Genomic DNA, 18,090 nt, shown 5'->3' with positions numbered 1-18,090 from the left:
TGCCGATAAAAAATATGCTCAAAAAAATAAAGAGTAAAAGACGCTTTGGCTGTGACCTGACACCGACAAGCCTTTGCGATTGCGAAACACGTCCCTTAACGAGCGGAGGAGGAACTGGAGAGAGGCCGAAAGTTCGTGGTTGACCCGTTGACGACATCACCCAGAGACGGTAAGTCTGAATCCGGCTGCCCAGCCATGATTGGCCCCTTGGCTGATGACTGGCAAAGGTCAATTTGTGTCGTGTGCAGACGGGGGGGGGGGGGGGGGGGGGGCAGGAAGGGACGCTCGTGCAGTCAGCCTTCTGATGGGTTGAGAGTTGCCGTCCCTCTGCACAGGGTTCAGTTTGCAGTCCAACCTCCAGACGCCGATTGTCTCCCAGTGTGAGACAGAGAGAGTCGTGAGGGGACCTAGGGCCCGAGTTTCGTCCCCAGCCAGCGGAGGAGGGGGCAGATATGAGTGTGAAGCTGCCCACTGTCACGGTGATCTGGCTGTTAATGACTGCAGGTACGTAAAACAGGTCAACCCGCCATGTTCTGCAATTGTAGCTGTTCGTCAATCTGCCTGTATTTATTGTCGGCCAGTGTTGTTGTCCATCAGCCTGTCTGTCTGTCCAATTTGCCTGTCCAACTAAACAGAGAAAATAGGAGCACGGGGAGGCCATTCAGCCCATCGAGCCTATGCTGCCATTCACTATGATCATGGCTCCACCTCAACACTAGACTCCTGCTCTCTCCCGCCCTCCCCCACCCCCTCTCAAGCCAATCATGACGGACGAGCGGCCAGCTCCGGGAATGATGGAGGTCGGCCTTAACTCGCTCTCAGTGTGGGGGAAGAGAATTGGAACCGGAGTCCACCTATTTCCCACTTAGATACATCCACTGGCCCCGGTTGTCTGCCCAATCATCCAAAAGTGTCCGGTTTTGGGTTGGATCGATTAAATCAATGAACAAACTCAGTGACAATTCAGCTGGCTGGCCCCAGTCACCCAGCCGGACAGTGGTGCAGAAAGGAAGATTTGGCAGGGTTGAGGAGGGAGTTGGGGGCAGCTTAGCGAGTGAATCTCTCACGGGGAGAGTGGGGGGAATGTTACGAGTGGTTTATCTTCCCAGAGGTTGAATATTGCCGGCGGAAAGAGGAGTATCTCCTCACGATTCTCAGCACATCGGGTGTTCAGGAACTCTGAGTCGCTCCTGTAGACACAACACGAACAGCGCAGGACGATCCTCACCCAGCCTCTGTTTCATTCTCCACGAGGCTGTCACGTTTATCAAAACAGCCTTCCACTGAATCCACCCTGGTTTGAAAATGACACTAAATATTGGGATATCACTCTGCCCCCAGCTCGACCAACGCTGGGAGTGTTTGATGGGGGACAGTGTAGAGGGAGCTTTACTCTGTATCTAACCCCGTGCTGTACCTGTCCTGGGAATGTTTGATGGGGACAGTGTAGAGGGAGCTTTACTCTGTATCTAACCCTGTGCTGTACCTGTCCTGGGAGTGTTTGATGGGGACAGTGTAGAGGGAGCTTTACTCTGTATCTAACCCCGTGCTGTACCTGTCCTGGGAGTGTTTGATGGGGACAGTGTAGAGGGAGCTTTACTCTGTATCTAACCCCGTGCTGTACCTGTCCTGGGAGTGTTTGATGGGGACAGTGTAGAGGGAGCTTTACTCTGTATCTAACCCTGTGCTGTACCTGTCCTGGGAGTGTTTGATGGGGACAGTGTAGAGGGAGCTTTACTCTGTATCTAACCCCGTGCTGTACCTGTCCTGGGAGTGTTTGATGGGGACAGTGTAGAGGGAGCTTTACTCTGTATCTAACCCCGTGCTGTACCTGTCCTGGGAGTGTTTGATGGGGACAGTGTAGAGGAAGCTTTACTCTGTATCTAACCCCGTGCTGTACCTGTCCTGGGAGTGTTTGATGGGGACAGTGTAGAGGGAGCTTTACTCTGTATCTAACCCCGTGCTGTACCTGTCCTGGGAGTGTTTGATGGGGACAGTGTAGAGGGAGCTTTACTCTGTATCTAACCCCGTGCTGTACCTGTCCTGGGAGTGTTTGATGGGGACAGTGTAGAGGGAGCTTTACTCTGTATCTAACCCCGTGCTGTACCTGTCCTGGGAGTGTTTGATGGGGACAGTGTATACTTGCGTTTCTGAGTATGTTTGATAATCTCAGGACATTGCCATGTGCTTTGCAGCCAATGAGGTAGATTTTGAACGTGAAATGGGAAATACAATTTGTTGCATTCGAAGGTCCCAAAACGTGTGACGTGATAATGACCAGATCGCCTATCTTTCTGTGCGAGCACCTCGGACAGTGCGGCACTCCCTCAGTAACTGCACTGTAGCGCCAGCCTGCCTTGTTATCTGTGAATTAGAGACTCGCACCCTCACCATTCAGGCAGGAGGGTGTGGGGTCGAGCTCCACTCCAGAGACGGGAGTGTGGGAACCCCGGCTAACTCTCGAACGCAGTACCGAGGCAGTGCTGCCTTGCCACCGGTACTCTTTTCACAGGAGAGTTAAGCTGACGTCCCGACTACCCTTACAGGAGGATGTGGGAGCTCCCGTGGCCATTCAGCGTTATCCTGGGGCCCAAGTTCTCCTTGAAGGAAGATCTCCAGAACAGCTGATGAGGGCCCGATCACATCATCGCTTGTTGGAGCTTCCTGTGCGCAGATTGGTTCCCTGTAACACAACAGGGGGAAGACACCAGGAGGTATGTCATTGGCTGCATTGCGCTCTGGGGCATCCTGTGCGAGCGAAAGGCGCTATATAAATGCAACTTCTTCTTCAGCTCCTGGGGGTTGAACACACATTCTGAGCTGGAGGTTAGGACCCAAGGGCCTGATTAACCCCAATGCCTGGTCTTCTCTAACAGGGGCCTGTGCCCGAGCAGCCGTCCATCAGTCTACCCGTGTCGCTCGAAGCCGAGGAAGGCGCCGCCGTGACTCTGAGCTGCCGCTTCGACCGTCCCAGGAAGCAGCCGCAGAGGGTGAACTTCCAGTGGGATCTGCCGGAGAGCGACATCTACAGGCTAGTGCCAGGCGGCGCGACGGTGGGCAATGACAGCGGGAGGATGACGCTCGACGCGGATCTGCCATCCCGCAGCGCCACGTTGCGAATCAGCGACGCCCGAGCCAGCGACGCCGGCCGCTACGTCTGCGTCATCGAGCTTCTGGAGCCCCTGCCCATTATTCGAATGATCGGGGGCGGTACCCAGCTCCATATTGTACCAGGTACAGACGGGCGCGGCGCAGACTCGAGCCTCTGTCCCACCCCCCCCACCCCCATCCCCTCCCCCTTCCCTCGCCTCGGCAAACACCGATCGGAGGGAGTGCATTTCCCAGAATAACGCCCGGACCCAAAGGGTGAACTGGCGAGGAGGAAATTGGGAGACAAACGGAATAATCCGTTTCCTAGATTGCGGACAGCTAAGGGCCGATTTAATCAAAGTGGTCAAGATATTCGGGTAGGCTTCCCCATCCTACCCTCCGCTGGAATCATCGAGGGCGGGAGCCACAATTTGACGGGATAGTTAAACGATACGTTGACCTCAGGAGGGAGTTTCAGGTTCGAAGGGCGCGACCAAAAATTCCCGTCCATTCGCCATCATGGAGAGTGAGCGACCATTAACTGGGGAGACAGTGTTTGTCACTGGCCCGTAATCTGGTGAGTCCGTCTAATAACTTAGTGAACAGCCGCTCCAATTCCACCATAACTACACGTGGAATCGAAACGGAGATAATTAATTGGACATCTGAGTCCATAGAATCCGGACAGTGCTGAAGGAGGCCGTTCGGCCCATCGAGTCTGCACTGACCCTCTGAAGGAGCGTCGTACTGAGGCCAACTCCGTCCATCTAACCCGTAAGCCCACCTAATCTGCGCATGGTTGGACACTAAGGTGCAACGTAGCCAATTCACCGAACCTGCACGTCTTTGGACTGTGGGAGGAAACCGGAGCGCCCGGAGGAAACCCTCGCGGACACGGGGAGGGGACGCGCAGACTCCACCCATCGTCGGAATCAAACCTGGGTTCCTGGTCGCTGTGAGGCAGCAGTGCGGACGGCTGTGCCGCCGCACCATCAGAAGGTTGTGGGTTCAATCCCCGCACCAGGCCTTGAGAAGAATTACTCGGGGGGGGGGGGATGTCCCTGTGCTTTTCCAAATGAATGCTCACCCTCGCATGCATTGTCCTCCAGGTGTGACCCAAAGAGGATTCAGTTTACCTGCTCAGGTGGGGGTAATAGATTCCATGACACGGCTCGAATAAGAGTATCGGTTCGTGCCCACAGTCCGAGCCAACATTCCTCCCACAAGCATTGTCAATGTGGAAAAAAAGCACGCTCGCTTAATCAGCGATCCCATTGGCTCAGCCTGGGATCTTGCTGTGCGTATATTGTAACCTTTGGCTCAATGGGCAGTTGCAAATCAATTTCGAGCAAAGTTCATTGGGAATTAACTGATGACATTCTGGAGGATGTGCAACGATGGTATAAAGGCGAGTTGTTCCTCCTTTTCTCCCAGGTCAGGCGAAAGATGGTGGAAGAAACGAGCCCAAAGCCCTCACAGATCTGTCCGGTAAGTCGTGAAATCTCGAGTTTCTGCCCCACTATTGGCCTCTACAGAGCCTCACGGTGAATTAATGAGACATTTAAGCCAGGCAGGCACGTGGGTTGCCCACAAGGTTAAGCGGGGAAAGGGTGGCAGATGGTTTGCGGCCGTTACAGGGCAGGACGGACTTCAGCCGTTCAAGCCATCGACACCGTGCTAGCTCTTTACGAGAGCAATCGAAGGTTACTGACCCACAGTGAGAGGGTAGCAATCCGATTTTACCAATGTGCTCCTTATGTCATCAGTGGGAGACAGCGTCACATTCCCACTGCACCCCCCAATGCTGTCAAGTGGCAGGCAATTGTCTATCAATGCGCGCAAGCTAAAATGGTCAGTCGGATTTATTAGCATAAATTTAGTGCAGACTCGATGGGCCGAATGGCCTTCTTCTGCACTGTGAATTCTATGATTCTGGGTGTTTTGCGGCGGCTCTCTTATCAATTGGATTTCCCATTGAGGCCGCCCTAGGTCTCTGGAAAAACCCACTGCCAGTGGGAAAAGGGAATCCCAATGTCCGGAGATTTCTGGCAATATATATAATAATTTCTCCATTCATCACAGGGTATCTGTGCCTGCTCACAGCCCAGGCCAACATTCCGCCTGCAAGCACCCTCAGTGAAAATAAAGGCAGATTGCTTAATCACTGAACCCATTTACTCAGTGTGGGATCTTGCTGTGTGTACATTGTAAACGTTGGCAAAAATGAGCAGTTTCAAATCAACTTCAAGCGAAATGCACTGTGCATTACACGGCGGCATTGTGGTGTGGCGGTGCAACGACAGGTATAAAGCCAAGTTGTTCCTCCTTATCTCCCAGGGAATGCGACACATCATGGGAGAAACGAGTCCAAAGCCATCGTAGATCTGTCCGGTAAGTACTGGAGTCTCGAGGTTCTGTCCCTCTGTTTTACATGGTGTCTGGAGATGGGAATGGTACAATATAAAGGTTATTCCCTCTCGCCTGTCAGCTAATGAGGCTCATCCAGGAACCAATGAGTCCTTCAGTCCTTCGTGGTAAGTGCTTGTAAAAGTTTCTCCGATGGAGGAAAATCTCAGGGCCGCTGTCATGTGAGTGCACCTTTAAGAAATGGGTGTTTATACATGGTTGTGTATATAAATATCTGTAGTGAGAGAAATGGGTGTTTATTGCTGCAGTGATGTCAGAGAGTGGGTGGAGCTGGGCTGTCTGTCAGCTTTTTACTTTCATTTTTGAGCAGGCTGCAGGCTGTGTTTTAGTTTTTTTCAGGGTTGGAGCTGAAGCCAGACAGAGCAGTTGCACTGTTGAGCTCTCTGCCGTCAAAAGACTATCTCTTGATCATTTGGTGAATTCAGAATTAGAAATGTTCTCAGTGGTGAATGTAAACCTGATGTGCTTCTGGTAAAAAGGTGTTTTAAGTCGTATGGATGTTAAAAGGAAAGCTTAAAGGATTACTTAGTGTTGTATTCTTTGGGGGTTGTATTTGAATTAATGGTAAGATGTTCACTGTATGTTTTAAAAAGGTTAACTTGAGTTCATAGAATAAACATTGTTTTGCTTTAAAAATACTTTTCCATTTCTGTTGTACCACACCTGTAGAGTGGGCCGTGTGCTATTAAAATCTATTAAAAGTTGGGGGTCAGGTGAACTCCATGATACACTTTGGGGTTCTCTAAACCCTGGCCCATAACACCGCTTGTAAGTAAGAGAATGTCAGATATGAGGAGCACAAGGTGGAGCCTGGATTATAAAGATGTTCTTTACTATAGCTTCCTGTTACAAAATTGTACATAACATCACTTAAAAGGCAGTGTTATATTGGAACATCGAATCATTCAGCCCACCCACCCAGCTGGGAATTGCTCGACACTGTGTCAATGCATGCAGGCTAAAACTGTCAGTCAGATTTATTAGCAGATGAAAGAGTATATTGAAATACCGATATAAGACCCTTCTGCAGAACAATGGAAGTTTGGCTCAATGCTATCAACTGTACATCTGAGTCCAAAGGTTGTGAGTGGGCAGTCGCCAATCAATTTCAAGCGAAATTAATTGTGAATTGCATTGCGGCATTCTGGGAGCCTGAAAGGCTTATTATAAAGGCAAGTTGTTCCTCCTTATTTCCCAGGTAATGTGACACACCAGGGAAGCAATGAGCCCAAGGTCATTCCAGATCTGTCCGGTAAGTACTGGGGTCTTAAGGTTCTGCCCTACTGTTTTTACTGTCGCCCTCTACCTCAGCATTTTCAAACTTTTTTCCTCGGGCCCCACCTTTGCCAACTGGCCGACCTTAGCGACCCACGTCGGCCGACCTTCGCAACAGGTGACACGCTTACTTACCTCTTTTACGAAAGCGTATCCTGCTTGGCCCTCACAATCTCACTTGAATCAGGTTCAAAGGAGGAGAGGTCAATGCACAGATTAGGCACCGACTACAGCCAGTTCCTGTCTTCACCTTTATGTAAACGGAAAATCCAATCTTGCACATGTAGGTCGTCCTGAAGGGCAACAGCAACAAAATGCTTGTTTTACTCAGCGCTCAATACTCCTGGGAGATGCACCAGAATGCTGACAGCCACATGGGCTTTTATCATGTCTTTTTAACGCGGCATTACAGGTCAGCTACAGCAGCGCAGCCTTTTAATTTAGAGTCAGCTGTAAGTTAATAACTGACTCTGAGGTCTCAATCTCAAAAGAAATTTTTCACCCACCACTTCCCTATCAAAATCTGAAACTTCTCTCATTTGCCAGTACTTCCCTGCACATAACAGCCATGAGCTTTGTATCCCTTATTTTCATTGGCACTATTGACAAAACCATACCGCGAGAAATCATCTTTGTTCCTGAGTTAAGTTTTTCTTTGTAAGCCCTGGAGCTCTGTAGCACTGCTCTGCCCTGTCTGGGACTCTCCTGTGCAGCCCTCTCCAGCAGATTCTGTTGTAAGTTCCTGTCTAACAGGTAAACTGCCTATTTGAGTCTCTGGCCATCTGAAAAAAAAAGAAAATGGCTTATTGTCACAAGTAGGCTTCAAATGAAGTTACTGTGAAAAGCCCCTAGTCGCCACATTCCGGCGCCTGTTCAGGGAGGCTGGTACGGGAATTGAACCGTGCTGCTGGCCTGCCTTAGTCTGCTTTAAAAGCCAGCGATTTAGCCCTGTGCTAAACCATGAAGAAAACCATTCATCTTCACCGTTCACTTGTCTTGCTTGCCAGCAGCGGGCAAATGCCAGCACGTCCGCTCTATGATTTGCCACCAAAGGAACATACCTGGAGGGTGCTTGACACTGAGTGTGTGTGTGCAGGGCGCATGACCTGCCCTCTACTGCCACTCCTGGCTGGAAGACCCCGCACAGCCTTACTTATTTCCATTTGAAAGGTGATAGCGGCCACCATTCTCGATGTAAAAGTCAGAGGCCGCTGTTGGGCAGGAACGGCGTGTCCGATCGCTCCCGACGGCCTGCCCATCATCCACCTGCGGGTCGCGACCCACACTTTGGAAAACTCTGCTGTGTCAATAGGGCAGCACGATAGCACAGTGGTTAGCATAAATGCTTCACAGCTCCAGGGTCCCAGGTTCGATTCCCGGCTGGGTCACTGTCTGTGTGGAGTCTGCACGTCCTCCCCCTGTGTGCGTGGGTTTCCTCCGGGTGCTCCGGTTTCTTCCCACAGTCCAAAGATGTGCGGGTTAGGTGGATTGGCCATGCTAAATTGCCCGTAGTGTCCTAAAAAGTAAGGTTAAGGGGGGTTGTTGGGTTACGGGTATAGGGTGGATACGTGGGTTTGAGTAGGGTGATCATTGCTCGGCACAACATTGAGGGCCGAAGGGCCTGTTCTGTGCTGTACTGTTCTATGTTCTATGTTCTATGTGTCACAGTGAATTAATGAGACATTTTGGAGATGTGAAAGTTACAACCAAATAAAGACAGATTATCTATCCATTCTCGTTTGCCAGGTAATGAGACACTCCCAGGAACCATTGAGCCTAAAGCGATCATAGTTCTTCACGGTAAGTGCTGATAAAGACGTCTCTGATCCAGGAATATGTTACGCCACCCTGGGTCAGTACACGGTCAACTCTAGCCCCACTTGACCCGGGGGTCAGAACCCAAGTGGGTTAAACAATTATTCTTACAAAGATACCCTTGGCTGCTCAATAATTACAGTCACTAGGTTTGTTAGTTTATACATAATTACTCCTTATTTATAACAAGAATAATATTCAACTATTAACTAATTTCTACACTTTAATTTGGCCCACATCCTCTGGACTGGTTTAGCTCACTCGGCTAAATCGCTGGCTTTTAAAGCAGACCAAGCAGGCCAGCAGCACGGTTCGATTCCCGTACCAGCCTCCCCTGACAGGCGCTGGAATGTGGCGACTAGGGGCTTTACACAGTAACTTCATTGAAGCCTACTCGTGACAATAAGCGATCTTCATTTTTTTCATTTTCATATACACGCACACAAGACAAACACAGAGAGGTGGAAAGGGGTAAAAATAATAAAAGGAAAAAGAGTCTTTGATTCAGGTGAGGTTTTTTTTAACACACCATCCTTCACAGCAAGCTTGCAAGTTCAAGTCTGTCCGCAGCCTGTAATGGTCATCTCTGTCGGGTTATTCATCCAGGTTTCTCGGCAACGTCAGAAGTACAGCAGTCATAGCCTTTTGGGGTTAGAGAGAGCAGCAATTTCTGATCTCTATTTGCAAACCCCAAACTAATCCCACTGCCCCACTCTCACCCCATAATCCTGTCTCAATCCCCAAACTAATCCCCCTGCCCCACTCTCTCCCCATAGCCTGCATCAATCCCAAACTAATCCCACTGCCCCACTCTCTCCCTATAGCCCTGTATCAGTCCCAAACTAATCCCACTGCCCCACTCTCCCCATAGCCCTGTATCAATCCCAAACTAATCCCACTGCCCCACTCTCCCCATAGCCCTGTATCAATCCCAAACTAATCCCACTGCCCCGCTCTCTCCCCATAGCCCTGTATCAATCCCCAAACTAATCCCACTGCCCCACTCTCTCCCCATATCCCTGTATCAAACCCAAACTAATCCCACTGCCCCACTCCCTCCCCATAGCTCTGTATCAATCCCCAAACTAATCCCACTGCCCCACTCTCTCCCCATAGCCCTGTATCAAACCCAAACTAATCCCACTGCCCCTCTCTCTCTCCATAGCTCTGTATCAATCCCAAAGTAATCCCAGTGCCCCACTCTCTCCCCATAGCCCAGTATCAATCCCCAAACTAATCCCACTGCCCCGCTCTCTCCCCAAAGCCCTATATCAATCCCAAACTAATCCCACTGCCCCGCTCTCTCCCCATAGCCCTGTATCAATCCCCAAACTAATCCCACTGCCCCACTCTCTCCCCAAAGCCCTGTATCAATCCCAAACTAATCCCACTGCCCTGCTCTCTCCCCATAGCCCTATATCAATCCCAAACTAATCCCACTGCCCCACACTCTCCCCATAGCCCTGTATCAATCCCCAAACTAAAACCACTGCCCCTCTCTCTCTCTCCATAGCTCTGTATCAATCCCAAAGTAATCCCAGTGCCCTGCTCTTTCCCCATAGCCCTGTATCAATCCCCAAACTAATCCCACTGCCCCACTCTCTCCCCAAAGCCCTGTATCAATCCCAAACTAATCCCACTGCCCCGCTCTCTCCCCATAGCCCTGTATCAATCCCCAAACTAAAACCACTGCCCCACTCTCTCCCCATAGCCCTGTATCAATCCCAAACTAATCCCACTGCCCCTCTCTCTCTCCATAGCTCTGTATCAATCCCAAAGTAATACCAGTGCCCCACTCTGTCCCCATAGCCCTGTATCAATCCCCAAACTAATCCCACTACCCCGCTCTCTCCCCAGAGCCCTGTATCAATCCCCAAACTAATCCCACTGCCCCGCTCTCTCCCCATAGCCCTGTATCAATCCCAAACTAATCCCACTGCCCCACTCTCTCCCCATAGCCCTGTATCAAGCCCCAAACTAATCCCACTGCCCTGCTCTCTCCCCATAGCCCTGTATCAGTCTCCAAACTAATCCCACTGCCCCACTCTCTCCCCATAGCCCTGTATCAGTCCCAAACTAATCCCACTGCCCCACTCTCTCCCCATAGCCCTGTATCAATCCCAAACTAATCCCACTGCCCCACTCTCTCCCCATAGCCCTGTATCAAGCCCCAAACTAATCCCACTGCCCTGCTCTCTCCCCATAGCCCTGTATCAGTCTCCAAACTAATCCCACTGCCCCACTCTCTCCCCATAGCCCTGTATCAGTCCCAAACTAATCCCACTGCCCCACACTCTCCCCATAGCCCTGTATCAGTCTCCAAACTAATCCCACTGCTCCACTCTCTCCCCATAGCCCTGTATCAATCCCAAACTAATCCCACTGCCCCACTCTCTCCCCGTAGCCATGAATGATTCCCAAACTCATTCTCACTGCCCTAATCCCTCCCCATAGTCCTGGATCCAGTCCAAGCTAATATTACTGTTGCGCTACCGTGGAGGAATGTTAAGTGATCTTCCTGAAACATAGACGATTCTGGAGGGTTTGACGGGGTCAATGTTGAGTGGATGTTTCCTGTCCTGGGGGAGTCTAGAAGCAGGGGACACAGTTTAGGAGTCTTCCATTTAAAACGGAGTTGGGAATTTCCTTATCCTGGAGAATGGTGGGTCAGCGGGATTCTCTCAGCCTGGGAGTGGGCAAGGTTGTCGGTGAATACTTTTCTGGCTCGATTCCTGCCAAAGAATGGGCGCCGAACCTTATTTCGCCCACCTCGTGTCACAGTCAGAGAAAATAGTTTATCAGCTCAGCTCGGCATGTGACTTGCCTGTGGGACTACGAGGAGAAAGAGGAGTAATCAGTTTGTGATTGTTAAAGAGCAGCACTGAATGGCCCATCGAGTCTGTGCAGGGTTTTTGCAAGAACTTCCCAAAACTTACTGACCCACAGTGAGCGGCGAGTGATCCACATTTTGCCGATAATCGCCACATTCCCACCGCATCCTCCATTTCCTTCAAGTGGCAGGGAGTTGCGTATCACTGTGCCAATGCATGCAGGCTAAAACGGTCAGTCAGATTTATTGGCAGATGAAAGAGTATAAAGAAGTAGCGATATCAGACAGCGTATTCATAGCAGCTGGGCTCTGTGCTATCAATTGTGCGCCTGCGTCTGTAGGTTGTGGGTTCGATCCCCACTCTGGGAGGGGTTTTACACTCCCATATGCAGCACGGTAGCATGGTGGTTAGCATAAATGCTTCACAGCTCCAGGGTCCCAGGTTCGATTCCCGGCTTGGGTCACTGTCTGTGCGGAGTCTGCACGTCCTCCCCGTGTGTGCGTGGGTTTCCTCCGGGTGCTCCGGTTTCCTCCCACTGTCCAAAGATGTGCGGGTTAGGGTTAGGCAGAACGCAGTTTACGCCGGCGATATTTCCCATTCCGATTGTCTCCGCCCCCCCCCACCAATGACATAATGGGAATCCTGACATCCCATTTATATTGATTAAAATCTAAGTAAGTGGACTTAACATCTGACAGTTCCCTCGGAAAGTGCATGAGGTGAGCAGAACCCACTGGAGGTTTGCAGGGTGGACAGGGCCAGGCCCTGGCACTGACCCTTGGCACCCTGTGGCCCTGGATGAACAGTGCATGGGGGCGTTGCCAATGGGAAGTGCCCACCCTTTTTCAAGGGGGTGTTGTGTGGATGGGGAGGTGTGTCGTGCAGGGGGGGATTGTGTAGAGGGGGCTTCTCTTTTCTGTATATCAGTGCGCCCTTGAACGAAATCTTTTGAAAATGGAGTTGCTGGCGGGGTCAGCTGAATCGGAGCCGTGACATTGCGGGAACAGATCCTTCACTTTGTATTCGAACGTCCCGACCAAAACACAGCAGGGGAATCCACCCTGGGTCCCGGCAGCTCCCACTGTGGTGATCTGCATCACTGTAAATACACAAGGGGTTCATGTAAATACACTACAACTAAGTAAACACTAGAGGGAGCACCAGAGACATCATGACACGCAGACATACAGCTAATGAGCACATAGAATAGGACACGACCAATGGGCAGTCAAGACACCCAGAGGTGACACTACCACAAGGGGGCATTACACAACCCATATATAAGGACAGGGCACACATGCTCTGTCTCTTTCCACAGGCAATACTGAGAGAGAAGGACAGGGGCAGATCAGAAGCATCACACCCACCACGTGGCTTAGAGCAGACTGGTTAGTTAGACTGTAGCAAGATTAGCAGGAGAGTCGAACTCATAGAGAACTCTGCTAATGGTTCAATAAATCACATTGAACTTACTTCAGAGTCTGGAGCATCTTTCGGGTCAAAGCTGCATCGAGTTGCAGCCTGCGTTATCCCAGGGTGCATAAACACGACACCCACGTCGCACTTTCCGCCCCCAGCTCCACCCTGCCCGCAAATGAGAAATTCCCGTGCCGTTCTGGGCGAACACTCACGGCGGCGGCTGCCATCCTCCATGCGTGGCCTGAGGAGAATCCTGTCTACTGGCTCAGGTGTGACGTAAAAGGCCCCCGTGACACGGCTCAAAGGAGGGTATCGGTGCCCGCCCCCCCCCCCCCCCCTCCCACCCCCCCTCGGCCAACATTCCTCCCACCAGCACCGTCAGCGAAAACAAACCCCAGTTTGCTTCGTCGCCCATCCCGTTTTCCTCAGCCCGGGAATCTTGCTGGGCCCAGGTGTGACGACATTGGCGCAATGGGCAGCTGCAAATCGGCTTCGAGAGAAATCCGTCGGGAATGGCATTGCGACATTCCGGGTCTGCCAGGTGTAAAGTCAGGTTGATCCTCATTATCTCTCAGGGAAGGGGCTACATCAGGGAAGCAACTGGGCCCAAAGTCCTGGCAGATCTGTCCGGTGAGTAATGGAGTCTCGAAGTTCTGCCCCACTGTTTTACCGAGTCCCTGTGCATTGTCTGGCAGTGAATTAATGAGACATCAGTTGATTATTTGGATATTGTTTATTGTCCCGTGTATCGAGGTACAGTGGAAAGTAATTTTCTGCAAGGAGCTCAACAGATCATTAAGTACATGAAAATAAAAGAAAATACATAATAGGGCAACACAAGATCCACAATGTAACTACATAAACACCGGTGTCATGTGAGAGTACCTTTAAGAAATGGGTGTTTATTGCTGCAGTGATGTCAGAGAGTGGGTGGAGCTGGGCTGTCTGTCAGGTTTCTACTTTTGTTTTAGGCTGTTTGTTGCAGGGTGTGTTTTAGTTTTGTTTTCAGTGTTGGAGCTGAAGCCAGACAGAGCAGGAGTTCTGTTCTCTCTGCCATGAAAAGACTATCTCTTGATCATTTGGTGAATTCAGAATTAGAAATGTTCTCAGTAGTGAATGTAAACCTGATGTGCTTCTGGTAAAAGGTGTTTCTTTTGTCTTCTGGATGTTCTTTGGGAATTTATTAAGGATTACTTAGTGTTGTATTCTTTGGGGGTTGTATTTGAATTGATGGTTGCTAAGATGTTCACTGCATGTTTTAAAAAGGTTAACTTTAGTTCATAGAATAAACATTGTTTTGCTTTAAAAAATACTTTCCCATTTCTGCTGTACCACCCCTGTAGAGTGGGCCGTGTGCTCCCCATACCACAATCTAGTAACAGTTGGGGGTCAGGTGAACTCCATGATACACTTTGGGGTTCTATAAACTCTGGCCCAGAACACCAGCATCGGATGAAGCATACAGGGTGTAGTGTTAATGAGGTCAGTCCATAAGAGGGTCATTTAGGAGTCTGGTGACAGTGGGGAAAAAGCTGTTTTTGAATCTGTCCGTGCGTGTTCTCAGACTTCTGTATCTCCTGCCCGATGGAAGAAGTTGGAAGAGTGAGTAAGCTGGGTGGGAGGGATCCTTGATTATGCTGCCCGCTTTCCCCAGGCAGCGGGAGGTGTAGATGGAGTCAGTGGATGGGAGAGTGTGATGGACTGGGCTGTGTTCACGACTCTCTGAAGTTTCTTGCGGTCCATGGCCGAGCAGTTGCCATACCCAGGCTGTGATGCAGCCAGAGAGGGTGCTATCAACCTCTGTTTAGCACAATGCTAAATTGCTGGCTTTGAAAGCAGACCAAGCAGGCCAGCAGCACGGTTCGATTCCCGTACCAGCCTCCCCGGACAGGCGCCGGAATGTGGCGACTAGGGGCTTTTCACAGTAACTTCATTGAAGCCTACTCGTGACAATAAAGCGATTTTCATTTTTTTTTCTATAGTGCGTCTGTAAAAGTTGGTAAGGGTTAATGTGGACATGCCGAATTTCCTCCGTTTCCTGAGGAAGTGTAGGCGCTGTTGTGTTTTCTTGGTGATAGCGTCGACGTGGGTGGACCAGGACAGATTTTTGGTGATGTGTACCCCAGGAATCTGAAACTGCTAACCATCTCCACCTCGGCCCCGTTGATGCTGACAGGGGTGTGTACAGTACTTTGATTAACGTCAACCACCCAGAGGATGCTGGGAGTCTGGAACTCGCTCCCTGAAAGGGTGGGAGAGGCGGGAACCCTCACCACATTTAAGAAGCATTTAGATGAGCGATTGGAACGACAATGGGATTAGAGTAGAGAGGGGCTCGATGGCCGACAAACACACGATGGGCCGAATGGCCTCTTTTTGTGCTGTCAAGTTCGATGACTCTGGAGATGTGAATGATATAAACTCACGTTATCCCCTCTTGCCTGCCAGGTAATGAGGCACATCCAGGAACCAATGAATCTAAAGTGATCACAATCCTTCATGGTAAGTGTGTGTAAATCTATCTCTGGTTGAGGAGACGCTTTGGGCTGCTTAGAGGGAATGTCGGATATAGAACATAGAACAGTACAGCACAGAACAGGCCCTTCGGCCCTCAATGTTGTGCCGAGCCATGATCACCCTACTCAAACCCACGTATCCACCCTATACCCCCAACAACCCCCCCCTTAACCTTACTTTTATTAGGACACTACGGGCAATTTATCATGGCCAATCCACCTAACCCGCACATCTTTGGACTGTGGGAGGAAACCGGAGCACCCAGAGAAAACCCACGCAAACAGGGGGAGGACGTGCAGACTCCGCACAGACAGTGACCCAGCCGGGAATCGAACCTGGGACCCTGGAGCTGTGAAGCATTTATGCTAACCACCATGCTACCGTGCTGCCCCCAAATATAAGGAGGATAAGGTGTGAAGTAATCCCAATGACATCTCTGCTCATCCTTCTAATGTGAATCATAGAGTCACTACCGTGCAGAAGGAGGCCATTCGGCCCATCAAGTCTGCACCGCCCCTACCTCGGTCCAACTCCACAGCAAAGGCTAGGTGGACCGTTTACCAGTAGAGGGTGGCTGGGATTCACCGCCTCTCCCCAGCCGGTGCACATTGCAAATCAGGGGACGCCCAGCCCCAATGTAACTCCTGGGGTAACGGCCTGGGCGATTTGGGTGGCAAATCACACAGTGCAAAGCCAGAGTCAGCATCTCGAGGAGGCTCCAGGTGGGGAAATCTTGCAATGGGTTCAATCATCTGCTCAGCGTGAGTGAGGTGTCTCTCTCTCTCTCTGAGGGGCGGTCGCCAGAAGCACGTTTCCTGTGGAAGTTCACTGGGGAATTTCACAAGTCAACAGTTTAGCCTCAATCATCCCTAATATATCTGGGAATACAGCCAGCGTCTGACACACTGAGAGACAGGGAGAGGGAGAGAGAGAGCGAGAGAGAGAGAGAATTGGAGAGATAGCGACAATGTGAGGGATTGAGGGTGTGCAAGGGGTGGGGAGGTTGCGGGTGGGGGGTGGGGGTGGGGAAGGGGTGGGGGGAAGTGTGGGGGATAGGGTGGGGGTGGGGAAGGGGTGGGGGTGGGGAAGGGGTGGGGGGAAGTGTGGGGGTGGGGGACAAGGTGAGGGTGGGGGTGGGGGAGGGGTGAGGTTGGGGCTGGGGGAGGGGTGGGGTGGGGGGGAAGGGGAGGGGTGGGGGTCAGGGTGAGGTTGGGGCTAGGGGAGGGGTGGGGAGGGGTGAGGTTGGGGCTGGGGGAGGGGTGGGTTTGGGACAGGGTGAGGTTGGGGCTGGGGGAGGGGTGGGTTTGGGACAGGGTGAGGTTGGGGTTGGGGGAGGGGTGGGGGAGGGGTGAGGTTGGGGCTGGGGGAGGGGTGGGTTTGGGACAGGGTGACGTTGGGGCTGGGGAGGGGTGGGTTTGGGACAGGGTGAGGTTGGGGCTGGGGGAGGGGTGGGGGTCAGGGTGGGGTTGGGGCTGGGGGAGGGGTGGGTTTAGGACAGGGTGAAGCTGGGGCTGGGGGAGGGGTGGGTTTGGGACAGGGTGGGGTGGGGGGTCAGGGTGAGGTTGGAAGGTGATGTGGGGGTGGGGGAGGGGTGGGGGTGGGGTGAGGTTGGGGCTGGGGGAGGGGTGGGTTTGGGACAGGGTGAGGTTGGGGTTGGGGGAGGGGTGGGGGAGGGGTGGGGGTCAGGGTGAGGTTGGGGCTGGGGAAGGGGAGGGGTGGGGGAGGGGTGGGGGGTGGGGTGGGGGTGAGGACAGGGTGAGGTTGGGGAAGGGGAGGGGTGGGGGGTCAGGGTGAGGTTGGGGCTGGGGGAGGGGTGGGTTTGGGAGAGGTTGGGGTTGGGGGAGGGGTGGGGGAGGGGTGAGGTTGGGGTTGGGGAGGGGTGGGGAGGGGTGAGGTTGGGGCTGGGGGAGGGGTGGGTTTGGGACAGGGTGAGGTTGGGGTTGGGGGAGGGGTGGGTTTGGGACAGGGTGTGGTTGGGGCGGGGGGGAGGGGTGGGGGAGGGGTGAGGTTGGGGCTGGGGGAGGGGAGGGCTGGGGGTCAGGGTGAGGTTGGAAGGTGATGTGGGGGTAAGGTTTGATGATTAATTGATTGTCTTCTTTCTCCCCCCCCCCCCCCCCCCAGTGAGCAACGTTCCTGCGCCCGAGGGGCCGGCAGTGGAGCTGAGCTGCCTTGTCTCGCTGTTGTATGTTGTGGGCCTGGCTCTCAGTGCTGGCCTGGCAGTCACCATTTGGATAGGCCCAAGTGCAGGAAGAGGAATGTGCGAGAGCCTCAGAGAGCGTCACTGTCATTTAACTCTGTGTACTGTGCAATGTGGACAGGGGACAACTATCCATGACCCTCTCCTGGGGTTACTGGTGGGGAGGAGGGGGTGAAGTTGGGGGTACTTTCAGCATTATAGGCTCTCCGTCTCTCCCACTCCCTCTCAGTCTGCACCTGCCCCCTCTTTCTCTCCTTTCTCTGCTCTTTTATCTTCCTTCACTCACTCTGCCCCTCTCTCCTCACTCTCTCCATTGACTCTCACTCATCACTTTCTCCCTTTCTCTCCACTCTCTCTCTTCATTCTGACCCGCACTCTCATCCCTGACTCCCTCCCCTCTCACCCTCCCCAAACTCTCTCCCCTCGCTCTGACCTTCTCCCCTCACTCTCTGCCCGCACCCAATGCACACACTCAGACACACACACTCACACACACTCACGCACACACACACACTCACA

At 52.1% G+C, this 18,090-nt stretch overlaps 1 protein-coding gene across 1 annotated transcript; it reads left to right on the top strand.

Moving 5' to 3' along the window:
• The first annotated feature begins 452 nt into the window (after window positions 1-452).
• Window positions 453-17,746, top strand: LOC119958318. The gene is made up of 9 exons (XM_038786756.1): window positions 453-504; window positions 2,608-2,714; window positions 2,877-3,234; window positions 4,525-4,578; window positions 5,428-5,481; window positions 6,716-6,769; window positions 8,539-8,592; window positions 15,306-15,359; window positions 17,496-17,746. The coding sequence occupies exons 1-9, from the start codon at window positions 453-455 to the stop codon at window positions 17,744-17,746; spliced, it is 1,038 nt and encodes a 345-aa protein (XP_038642684.1).
• Window positions 17,747-18,090: the final 344 nt, after the last annotated feature.

The sequence above is a fragment of the Scyliorhinus canicula genome, chromosome 29, assembly GCF_902713615.1.
Source record: "Scyliorhinus canicula chromosome 29, sScyCan1.1, whole genome shotgun sequence".
NCBI classification, from domain to species: Eukaryota; Metazoa; Chordata; class Chondrichthyes; order Carcharhiniformes; family Scyliorhinidae; genus Scyliorhinus; species Scyliorhinus canicula.
This window is presented reverse-complemented; position numbering and strand designations above follow the sequence as displayed.